Raw genomic sequence first — 11734 nt, forward strand, 5'->3', positions numbered from 1 at the left:
GGACCTGTCTCACCTGTCGCTCATTGGTCAGTTTGGCCACACCCATTTGTTGACTTGATGTGGGCGGAGTCATGAGATGTGTGTGTGTGTGTGCTACAGGCTGTTGCTCTGACAGTCCTCTCCATAGTGCGCTGATCGCCGTGGCAACAGAGACCTCAGTGCAGCCCCTCCCTACCCACGATGCCTCAGTGGCCCCCGTCCAGCGTCCTCCCTGCCGAGCCACCTCCCCTCTGGTCTACAGCGTTCCGGTGGAGGACAGACAGGTACAGACCAGGAGTGGGAGTCCTGCATGTGGGAATTAATTCTGACCTTTGTCCCCTCCTCTAGCCTCGTTACAGCCTCAGGAGCCGAAGATCCCAGAAACTCTGAATTTTTAACACTTTTTATCTTCAATAAATGTTTTTTTTTTCTTTAAAGAGTCGACCGTGTGATGACACCATGACCTTTGACCCTGGGGGAAATGAACTGGAAAATCAAAACAGGCGGAGGCCATTTTGATATATATATATATATATATATATATATATATATATATATATATATATATTTTTTTTTTTTTAACCTTCGGGGCTCCCCTCTGGTTTGGTCCTGGGTCATAAAATATTTTAAAATAATCATATATTAAGTCTGTCAGTATAAAGTTATTTTTTATTTTTGTTAAAGAAATGTTTTTATGATAAAACACATTTGCAATATTTCCCCCCCAAATATTTGATGAGTACGGTAGCCTTAAATAGGTCAGTAATTCAACATTGATTAATTCATTATTATTTTTGAGCAATGACAGTTTTTCCCCCAAAAAAAGTCCCACTAAACTTCTGGGGGACCCAAAAGGGTCCCACTCATTGTTTTTTTGTAGTTTTACTTTCAACACTTAAGTCTCCAGGTAAAAATTTGATTTTGATTCATTATTATGTTTTGTTTTTTTGGAGGGGTTGGTTTGAGTCCCACTAAAATCCTTAGGGATCCAAAAGGGCCCCACTCATAAAAGTGTTAAAAATAAATCATACACTTTTTTTTAAACTTGCAATGCTTCAATCTCTAAATCAACTTAAAATCTATCTTTTATCATTTTTTCCATGTTTTTTTGTTTGTTTATTGGCCTTGTTATCAAAATGCCAATAAACTAAATATGCAACATTTTCCTGAGAATTTATTTCAAAGTTTTGGATGTGAAGTATTTGGAGCCTTAAATATGGCAATAATTTTTATTCATTATTATTTTTGAGCAATGACAGTTCTAAAGAAAAAAAAACCCTAAAATGCTAATTATAAAAATTTTCAAGCTAATTGTGTATGTTTAATCCCAAAATGATTTTTGATACTTGATGCCATCTTGCAAGTATGCTAACGTTTCTTATATTAGCATGCTAACATTAACATGCTAGCTTTATACTAGCTTTTGTAGCTAATTTTGTATGTTTAAACTTAAAAATAATGTTTTTTGATACTTGGTTCCATCTTGGAAGTATGTTAACGTCTCTTATATTAGCATGCTAACATTAACATGCCAATGTTTTATGCTCGCTTTTAGGCTAATTTTGCATTTTAACTGTAAAAATCTGGATTTTTGATACTTGAGGCCATCTTTTAAGTATGTTAACGTCACTTATATTAGCATGTTAATGTTTCATGCTAGCCTTTAAGCTAATTGTGTATGTTTGAACCTAAAGATCATGAATTTTGATACTTTGTGCCATTTTGAAAGTATGCTAACATCTCTTATTTTGGCATGCTAATGTTAGCGTGCCAACATTTTATGCTAGCTCTTGAGCTAATTTTATTTCTCCATCTCCATCCATCTTCTTCCGCTTATCCGAGGTCGGGTCGCGGGGGCACAGCTTAAGCAGGGAAGCCCAGACTTCCCTCTCCCCAGCCACTTTGTCCAGCTCCTCCCGGGGGATCCCGAGGCGTTCCCAGGCCAACCGGGAGACATAGTCTTCCCAACATGTCCTGGGTCTTCCCCGTGGCCTCCTACCGGTCGGACGTGCCCTAAACACCTCCCTAGGGAGGCGTTCGGGTGGCATCCTGACCAGATGCCCGAACCACCTCATCTGGCTCCTCTCGATGTGGAGGAGCAGCGGCTTTACTTTGAGCTTCCCCCGGATGGCAGAGCTTCTCACCCTATCTCTAAGGGAGAGCCCCGCCACCTGGCGGAGGAAACTCATTTCGGCCACTTGTACCCGTGATCTTGTCCTTTCAGTCATAACCCAAAGCTCATGACCATAGGTGAGGATGGGAACGTAGATCGACCGGTAAATTGAGAGCTTTGCCTTCCGGCTCAGCTCCTTCTTCACAACAACGGATCGATACAGCGTCCGCATTACTGAAGACGCTGCACCGATCCGCCTGTCGATCTCACGATCCACTCTTCCCTCACTCGTGAACAAGACTCCGAGGTACTTGAGGCAGGGTCTCTTCCGCAACCCGGAGATGGCACTCCACCCTTTTCCGGGCGAGAACCATGGATTCGGACTTGGAGGTGCTGATTCTCATCCCAGTCGCTTCACACTTAGCTGCGAACCGATCCAGCGAGAGCTGAAGATCCTGGCCAGATGAAGCCATCAGGACCACATCATCTGCAAAAAGCAGAGACCTAATCCTGCAGCCACCAAACCAGATCCCCTCAACGCCTTGACTGCGCCTAGAAATTCTGTCCATAAAAGTTATGAACAGAATCGGTGACAAAGGGCAGCCTTGGCGGAGTCCAACCCTCACTGGAAACGTGTCCGACTTACTGCTGGCAATGCGGACCAAACTCTGGCACTGATCATACAGGGAGCGGACCGCCACAATCAGACAGTCCGATACCCCATACTCTCTGAGTACTCCCCACAGGACTTCCCGAGGGACACGGTCGAATGCCTTCTCCAAGTCCACAAAACACATGTAGACTGGTTGGGCAAACTCCCATGCACCCTCAAGGACCCTGCCGAGAGTATAGAGCTGGTCCACAGCTCCACGACCAGGACGAAAACCACACTGTTCCTCCTGAATCCGAGGTTCGACTATCCGGCGTAGCCTCCTCTCCAGCACACCTGAATAGACCTTACCCGGAAGGCTGAGGAGTGTGATCCCACGATAGTTAGAACACACCCTCTGGTTCCCCTTCTTAAAGAGAGGAACCACCACCCCGGTCTGCCAATCCAGAGGTACCGCCCCCGATGTCCACGCGATGCTGCAGAGTCTTGTCAACCAAGACAGCCCCACAGCATCCAGAGCCTTAAGGAACTCCGGGCGGATCTCATCCACCCCCGGGGCCTTGCCACCGAGGAGCTTTTTAACTACCTCAGCAACCTCAGCCCCAGAAATAGGAGAGCCCACCACAGATTCCCCAGGCACTGCTTCCTCATAGGAAGACGTGTTGGTGGGATTGAGGAGGTCTTAGAAGTATTCCCTCTTTGTTTGTTTGTTTGTATTCCCTCTTTGTTTGTTTGTTTGTTTGTTTGTTCGCCCTATTTGTTTTAACCGAAAAATCATGGTTTTGATACTTTGCGCCATCTTGTAAGTATGTTACCGTCTCTTATATTAGCATGCTTACATTTTATGCTAGCTTTTCAGCTAATTTTGTATCTTTACATCCTAAAATAGTACATTTTAATACTTGGATCCATCTTAGAAGTATGCTAACTTGTCCTGTCATCAAGCTGCTGTTTGCATGTCAATGTTTTGTGCAACCTTTTTATCTAAATTTGATTATGTAAATGTAAAAATCATGGATTCGGATACTATGTGCCATCTTAGATGTATGTTAACGTCTCTTATATTAGCATACTAACGTTAGCATGCTTCAGTTTTATGTTAGCTTTTTAGATCATTTTATATCTTTACACCTAAAAATAGGGCATTTTAATACTTGGCTCCATCTTGGATGTATGTAAACGTCTTCTCTATTAGCATGCTAATGTCAGCATGCTTCAGTTTGTATGTTTACGCCTAAAAATAGGGGATTTTAGTACTTGGCTCCATCTTAGAAGTATGTTAACTTGTCCTATGTCATCAAGCTGCTGTAGCATGCTATCATTTTGTGCTAGCTTTTTAGCTAATTTTGTATGTTTACATCTAAAAGAGGGCATTTTAATACTTGGCTCCATCTTAAAAGTATGCTAACTTATTCTATGTCATCAAGCTGCCGCTAGCCTGCTAACATTTTGTGCTAGCTTTTTAACTAATTTTGTATGTTTACACCTAAAAATAGGGCTTTGTAATACTTTGCTCCATCTTGGAAGTATGTTATAATGTCTCTTGTATTGAAAAGCTAGCATAAAACTGAAGCATACTAATGTTAGCATGCTTCAGTTTTATGTTAGCTTTTCAGCTAATTTTGTATGTTTACAGCTAAAAATAGGGCATTTTATGACTTGGCTCCATCTTAGAATTACGCTAACTTGTCCCATGTCATCAAGCTGCTGTAGCATGCTAACATTTTGTGCTAGCATTTTAGCTAACTTTGTGTGTTTAAACCTAAAAATGATGGATTTGGATACGTTGCGCCATCTTAGAAGTATGCTGGCTTCGATCGACCCCAGATCAGAGGTTCGGGGCACAGATCGCAGGCCCATCAAAATTTCCGCTGGAACTCAACATTGCAACTTTTTCTTGTTATTTAATTTGCTCTTTTATTCCACTTTTTATTTTTAGAATGTGCTGTACCCCGGGCCACACTTTGGACACCCCTGAAGCAGAAGAATGTCGGCTTGGATTTTGTATTATTTAAATGTGTGTGTGTGTGTGTGTGTGGCAAACCGCAATGGAAACAGGAAGCAGCAGAGCCCCCTGGTGGTCCGTCAAACAGACGCCGACGTGACCCCGGCGGAGATCACTTTGCTTCTGATGGACGCCGACCAGGAAAAATGTGCAGGAATTTTCCCTCCGTTTTTGTTTGCGTCAAGTTTCAGGAAGCGAGGAAGGAGGGGAAAATGAGATCCAGACCACAAAGGGGGTGGGAGTGTGGAAGGGGGGGGGGATCGGATGTCCAGACAGAGGCGGAGCTGCAACGTTCAACTTCACTCCAGCTCCTGTTTTCACACAAAAGCTTGGAGGTGACCTGTGAGGAGAGTCCGTCTGTACGCGTGTGAGAGGACAAACGGGCTACGGGATGAGAGGAAGAAGCGGGAGCGTCGCCCGTTAGGAAGCTGCTGACTCTGCCCTTTTCGCGCCGTCGTCTCCCGTGTGACCTTTGACCCCCATTCGGGATCTTCAGCGACGCGCCATGGAGACGGCAGCGTGCGGAGGCTGGAGGGAGAAGGAGGACGAGAGAGGCAGACGTTTCCTCCCCCGTCCTCGGCTGCCTGGGGCTCACCTTTGACCTCTTGGCCTTCCACACCGGGTCACCTGACGTGAGGAGGGGTGGGGGGGGGGGCGTCCGCATGCAAATGAACCGGCCTCGCAGCGCCCTGCTTGCCGTCGGCCTGCCCCCGCCCCCACCGCCGTCCCCTCCTCCGACTCCTTCCTCCTTCTCCAGTCACTTCAGCACCTTGAGGTTCTCCTACCACCTGCACAACAGCACCCCCTGTAGGACAGGTCAGTCACTGCAACAACATGCTCATGCCTGCACCCTAGCCCCAGTTAGTAGTACTTGCATCAATACTGCTCAGTACAACTCATAGTAGTCGCAGTAGTACTAGTTGGGGATGTCTCGATCCGATATTGATATTAGTCCGATATCGGCAAAAAAAAAACATCGGATGATATCAACTTGCATGTCAAATGCCTGACACAAGCAGTCCGGCAGCGTTTTTACTTGAGTAAACATCTAAATGTCCTCCAATAAGTGATCTACTTTAGTCACAGAAGGTAAACGTACTAGGCTACACTAGGAACGAGCAGCTACACAGCAGTCGTTGTGGCTTGTGCAGCCCTTTGAGACACTTGTGATTTAGGTCTATATAAATATACATTGATTGATTGAGTTAAGCACACAATCACGCACAAGCTAGACAGAGGTAGTAATAATAATAATTGAACATTTGTCAAGTTGGCAGCATGGTGGAACAGGGGTTAGTGCATGTGCCTCACAATACGAAGGTCCTGAGTTCAATCCTCCCACCTCCAAAGACATGCACCTGGGGATAGGTTGATTGGCAACACTAAATTGGCCCTAGTGTGTGAATGTTGTCTGTCTATCTGTGTTGGCCCTGTGATGAGGTGGCAACTTGTCCAGGGTGTACCCCGCCTTCCGCCCGTGTGCAGCTGGGATAGGCCTTAGCACCCCCCGCAACCCTGAAAGGGACAAGCGGTAGAAAATGGATGGGTGGATGGGACATTTGTCAAGTTGGATTTATTTTTGTGTAGTTGCATATAGGGTTGTCTCAATACCAATATTTTGGTACCGGTACCAAAATCTATTTCGATACTTTTCTAAATAAAGGAGACCACAAAAAATTGCATTATTGGCTTTATTTTAACAAAAAATCTTAGGGTACATTAAACATATGTTTATTATTGCAAGTTTGTCCTTAAATAAAATAGTGAACATACTAGACAACTTGTCTTTTAGTAGTAAGTAAACAAACAAAGGTTCCTAATTAGTCTGCTGACATATGCAGTAACATATTGTGTCATTTATCCTTCTATTATTTTGTCAACATTATGAAGGACGAACTGTAAAAACTGTTAATATCTGCTTATTTTCTGTTTCACTATGTTCTATCTACACTTCTGTTAAAATGTAATAATGACTTATTCTTCTGTTGTTTGATACTTTACATTAGTTTTGGATGGTACCACACATTTGGGTATCGATCCGATACCAAGTAGTTACAGGATCATACATTGGTCATTTTCAAGGTCCTCATGTGTCCAGGGACATATTTCCTGAGTTTATAAACATAACATGAATTTTTTTTAAAAAGGAAAAAAGATTTTGTGACGATAAAAAAATATCGATGTAATCATAGTAGTATCGACTTGATACGCTCTTGTACTTGGTATCATTACAGTGGATGTCAGGTGTAGATCCACCCATGGCATTTGTTTACATTCAGGTGCGCTAGCTTTTGTTAGCGGTGAGCTATTGTATCCTCCTACGGTGTGTAGTGAAGCATGTTTAGCTATTCCTCATCCTGCAGTGATAATAACACTTGTAAGAAACATACTTTATTTGCCGCCATGGAGACGAGGGTTAGTGATTTAGAAGTAGCTAAAACACTGCCGACTGCGGATGGATGTTAGCCGCTAGCTACCTAGCCATGTCTTAAAGCACCTCTTCCTGAGGGCGTTTCCGTGTTATAACTTCACCTTTATCTTTAGTTTTTAGGCCAAAATGCGTCCATTCTCCCTTTTCTGTCTACACACTGTCTGCTTGTAAGTACTCCGTGTGTGTGTGCTGCTGAACATGCTCCTCTGCTCGTATAACCAGCAATGTCACGACGTGACGCCCAGGAACCAGTACTTTTCAAACAGAGTACAGTACCGTTTTTGATTCATAAGTACCGTGATACTATACTAGTACCGGTATACCGTACAACCCTAGTTGCATGTTACTTGCACATACAAAGTCTCCAAGGCAGTATTTAGAAAGTGTCCAGTAACAAACGTGTCCCCGTCATTCAGTTTACTGCGTCGTGAGCCTAATTTCATGAATTACTGAGGTCACGAGGTGTCGGTTATTGACAAATAGGGTTTTCTTACCTACCATTGTTCTGGTTGACTCATTTCACTCGATCAAACTTCCTCTAACATTTCACGCTACAAAATAAAATGTGTGATTCCTGCTGATACAGTATCTTGTCGATTAATATCATTATGGTTCAATATCATTATGGTTCAATACTCTAGGCTCCGATGGCGGTATCGTATCAAAAGTGTAAAAGTTGTATTGGGACGCCCTTAGTAGTAGTACTTGTAAAAGTAGCTATAGCAGTAGTTTTACTCTTAGTAGTAGTACACAAGTAGTGGTACTTCCAGGAGTAATATCAGTAATAGTAGCAACAATAATAGTACTTGTAGCAATAAGTTAGTTGTACTGGTAGTACCCATACTTAAATAGTAGAAGAAGTATAGTAATAGGTCTCACAGTAATACTTACAGTTAGTAGCAGTAGTGGTATTCATAGTAGTATAGTAGTGCTTACAATAGTAATTGTATTATTAGTACTACTAAAGTAATTTCAGAATTTATTGCTTTAAAAACAGAATACAATGATTTTGCAAATCCTTTTCAACTTATATTCAATTGAATAGACTGCAAAGACAAGGTATTTAATGTTCCAAGTGAGAAACTTAATTTTTTTTTGCAAATAATCATTAACTTGGAATTTAATGGCAGCAACACATTGCAAAAAAGTTGTCGCAAAGGCATTTTTACCACTGTGTTACATGGCCTTTCCTTTTCACAACACTCAGTAAACGTTTGGGAACTGAGGAGACACATTTTTGAAGTGGAATTATTTCCCATTATTGCTTGATGTACAGCTTAAGTTGTTCTGTGGTATTTTAGGCTTCATAATGCGCCACACATTTTCAACAGGAGACCGGTCTGGACTACAGGCAGGCCAGTCTCGTACCCGCACTCTTTTACTATGAAGCCACGCTGTTGTAACACGTGGCTTGGCATTGTCTTGCTGAAATAAGCAGGGGCGTCCATGATAACGTCCCTTGGATGGCAACATATGTTGCTCCAAAACCTGTATGTACTTTTCAGCATTAATGGTGCCTTCACAGATGTGTAAGTTACCCATGCCTTATGCACTAATACACCCCCATACCATCACAGATGCTGGCTTTTCAACTTTGCGCCTAGAACAATCCGGATGGTTCTTTTGCTCTTTGGTCCGGAGGACACGTCTAGTTTCCAAAATTAATTTGAAATGTGGACTCGTCAGACCACAGAACACTTTTCCACTTTGCATCAGTCCATCTTAGATGAGCTCGGGCCCAGCGAAGCCGGCGGCGCTTCTGGGTGTTGTTGATAAATGGCTTTGGCTTTGCATAGTAGAGTTTTAACTTGCACTTACAGATGTAGCGACCAACTGTAGTTACTGACAGTGGTTTTCTGAAGTGTTCCTGAGCCTATGTGGTGATATCCTTTACACATTGCTTTTTGATGCAGTACCGCCGGAGGAATCGAAGGTCATGGGCATTCAATGTTGGTTTTCAGCCTTGCTGCTTACGTGCAGTGATTTCTCCAGATTCTCTGAACCTTTTGATGATATAGATGGTGAAATCCCTTGCAATAGCTCCTTGAGAAATGTTGTTCTTATAAATAAATAATGATAAATGGGTTATACTTGTCTTTCTACCTTCAAGGTACTCAAAGCGCTTTGACAGTATTTCCACATTCACCCATTCACACACACATTCACACACTGATGGCGGGAGCTGCCATGCAAGGCGCTAACCAGCAGCCAACAGGAGCAAGGGTGAAGTGTCTTGCCCAAGGACACAACGGACGTGACTAGGATGGTAGAAGGTTGGGATTGAACCCCAGTAACCAGCAACCCTCCGATTGCTGGCACGGCCACTCTACCAACTTCGCCACGCCGCCCCTGTTCTTAAACAATTTGCTCATGCATTTGTTGCCAAAGTGGTGACCCTCGCCCCATTCTTGTTTGTGAATGACTGAGCTGTTCATGGAAGCTGCTTTTATACCCAATCATGGCACCCACCATTTCCCAATTAGCCCGTTCACCTGTGAGATGTTCCAAATAAGTGTTTGATGAGCATTAATCAACTTTCTCAGTCTTTTTTGACACTTGTGCCAGCTTTTTTGAAACATGTTGCAGGCATCAAATTCCAAATGAGCTAATATTCGCTAAAAATAACTAAGTTTTCCAGTTCGAACGTTAAGTATCTTGTCTTTGCAGTCTATTCAATTGAATATAGGTTAAAAATGATTAGCAAATCATTGTATTGTTTTTATTAACGATTTACACAACGTGCCAACTTCACTGGTTTTGAGGTTTGTATATATATATATATACACTGCCGTTCAAAAGTTTGGGGTCACCCAAACAATTTTGTGGAATAGCCTTCATTTCTAAGAACAAGAATAGACTGTCGAGTTTCAGATGAAAGTTCTCTTTTTCTGGCCATTTTGAGCGTTTAATTGACCCTACAAATGTGATGCTCCAGAAACTCAATGTGCTCAAAGGAAGGTCAGTTTTGTAGCTTCTGTAACGAGCTAAACTGTTTTCAGATGTGTGAACATGATTGCACAAGGGTTTTCTAATCATCAATTAGCCTTCTGAGCCAATGAGCAAACACATTGTACCATTAGAACACTGGAGTGATAGTTGCTGGAAATGGGCCTCTATACACCTATGTAGATATTGCAGCAAAAACCAGACATTTGCAGCTAGAATAGTCATTTACCACATTAGCAATGTATAGAGTGTATTTCTTTAAAGTTAAGACTAGTTTAAAGTTATCTTCATTGAAAAGTACAGTGCTTTTCCTTCAAAAATAAGGACATTTCAATGTGACCCCAAACTTTTGAACAGTAGTATATATATATATATATATATATATATATATATATATATATATATTATATATATATATATATATATATATATATATATATATATATATATATATATATATATATATATATATATATATATATATATAATACACACACACACACTACAACTAGGAGTACTATAGTAATAGTTATTACAATTTTACATACTAATATATATATATATATGTATTTGTAATAAATAATGGATGGATGAAGGGAATAAGCGGTAGAAAATAGATGGATGGATGGAATACTCTAGTACTCCTAGTGGTAGTGGTCGTTATGGTAGCATCTGGCACATGAGACGGTATCTTCCATGAGGTGGTTTTCACATGCGTTGAAATTATGTCATGTGGCTGTTGGTCACGTGACAGGAAGTGATTTCGTCGCACAAAAACGAGGGAAAAGCAGACTGAACGTGCCGACCGCCTTGTGACGTCATAAAAAGTGTAGCATTATGTCATATTATATCATCACTGCTAATTCCCAGGATGCAGTGGGGCATGTGTGAAGGCTAAAAATAGATTCCCGCCGCTGCTGAAAGGAAGCGACAAACGCGACACTTTCGTTGTTAGCCCTGCCCCTTTCCGTCCTTTTTATTATGCGCATGGCCCGGGTTCAATACAGCGGGTCAATAAAGTCACGCTGCAGATGATGCCAGGGTGCGCTTGTTTTTCACTCACGTGGGTGCCAGTGGGCATCTGGGGCGCGTTTGTTTTCCACACCCTGGCTCACGTAGAGAGATGATCTCATATAAAGACATCAACCACTGTGGGGTGGCCATCTGCCTCGAGCACTTGGCTGGCTTCAGTGCTCATCTGCAGAAACCCTGTGCTTTTACTTTGAAAGGTCAGCTGATAGGAAATGCTTTCGCTTGAATATCAGTCGCCAACCTTTCTGGGAAAAGTCCTAAGGTCCTAGGAGCGGTTCTACACAGTCAAGGAGGGAACTGGAGAGTGTCTGGTGGTGCTCCTCCATGGAGGATCTGGTCATTGGTTCTAATTAAGTCCTGATGGACACAACTTCTGATGCTAATGCTAGCTGATGCTAAATGCTAATGACACTCACGTAGGGTGTCCCTAATGTTTTGGCCGGATCATCTTTAAATTGGAGGTTCATGTCGTTGCCATGGAGACCGAAGTGGAGGAGGAGAAGACACCCCCGCCCCGCTGCGTCTCTCTCTCTCTCTCTCTCTCTCTCTCTCTCTCTCTCTCTCTCTCTCTCTCTCCGGTCGGTCCGCTAAGTCAAATCAAGCGCCTCTAACCCAGTT

General features: G+C 42.6%; 1 protein-coding gene across 1 annotated transcript in view; it reads left to right on the forward strand.

Moving 5' to 3' along the window:
• The window catches only part of LOC133657199 (uncharacterized), a 15106-nt gene extending 14606 nt beyond the window's left edge, over positions 1-500 (forward strand). Inside the window, exons 8-10 of the mRNA XM_062058227.1 lie at positions 1-26; positions 100-263; positions 328-500. The exon at positions 1-26 is cut by the window's left edge and continues 56 nt beyond it. Coding sequence (XP_061914211.1) covers positions 1-26; positions 100-263; positions 328-369 — 232 coding nt within the window. The 3' untranslated portion in view covers positions 370-500. The remainder of the gene's footprint in view (positions 27-99; positions 264-327) is intronic.
• The last annotated feature ends 11234 nt before the right edge of the window (positions 501-11734 follow it).

Source organism: Entelurus aequoreus, linkage group LG01, assembly GCF_033978785.1.
Source record: "Entelurus aequoreus isolate RoL-2023_Sb linkage group LG01, RoL_Eaeq_v1.1, whole genome shotgun sequence".
Classification (NCBI taxonomy): Eukaryota; Metazoa; Chordata; class Actinopteri; order Syngnathiformes; family Syngnathidae; genus Entelurus; species Entelurus aequoreus.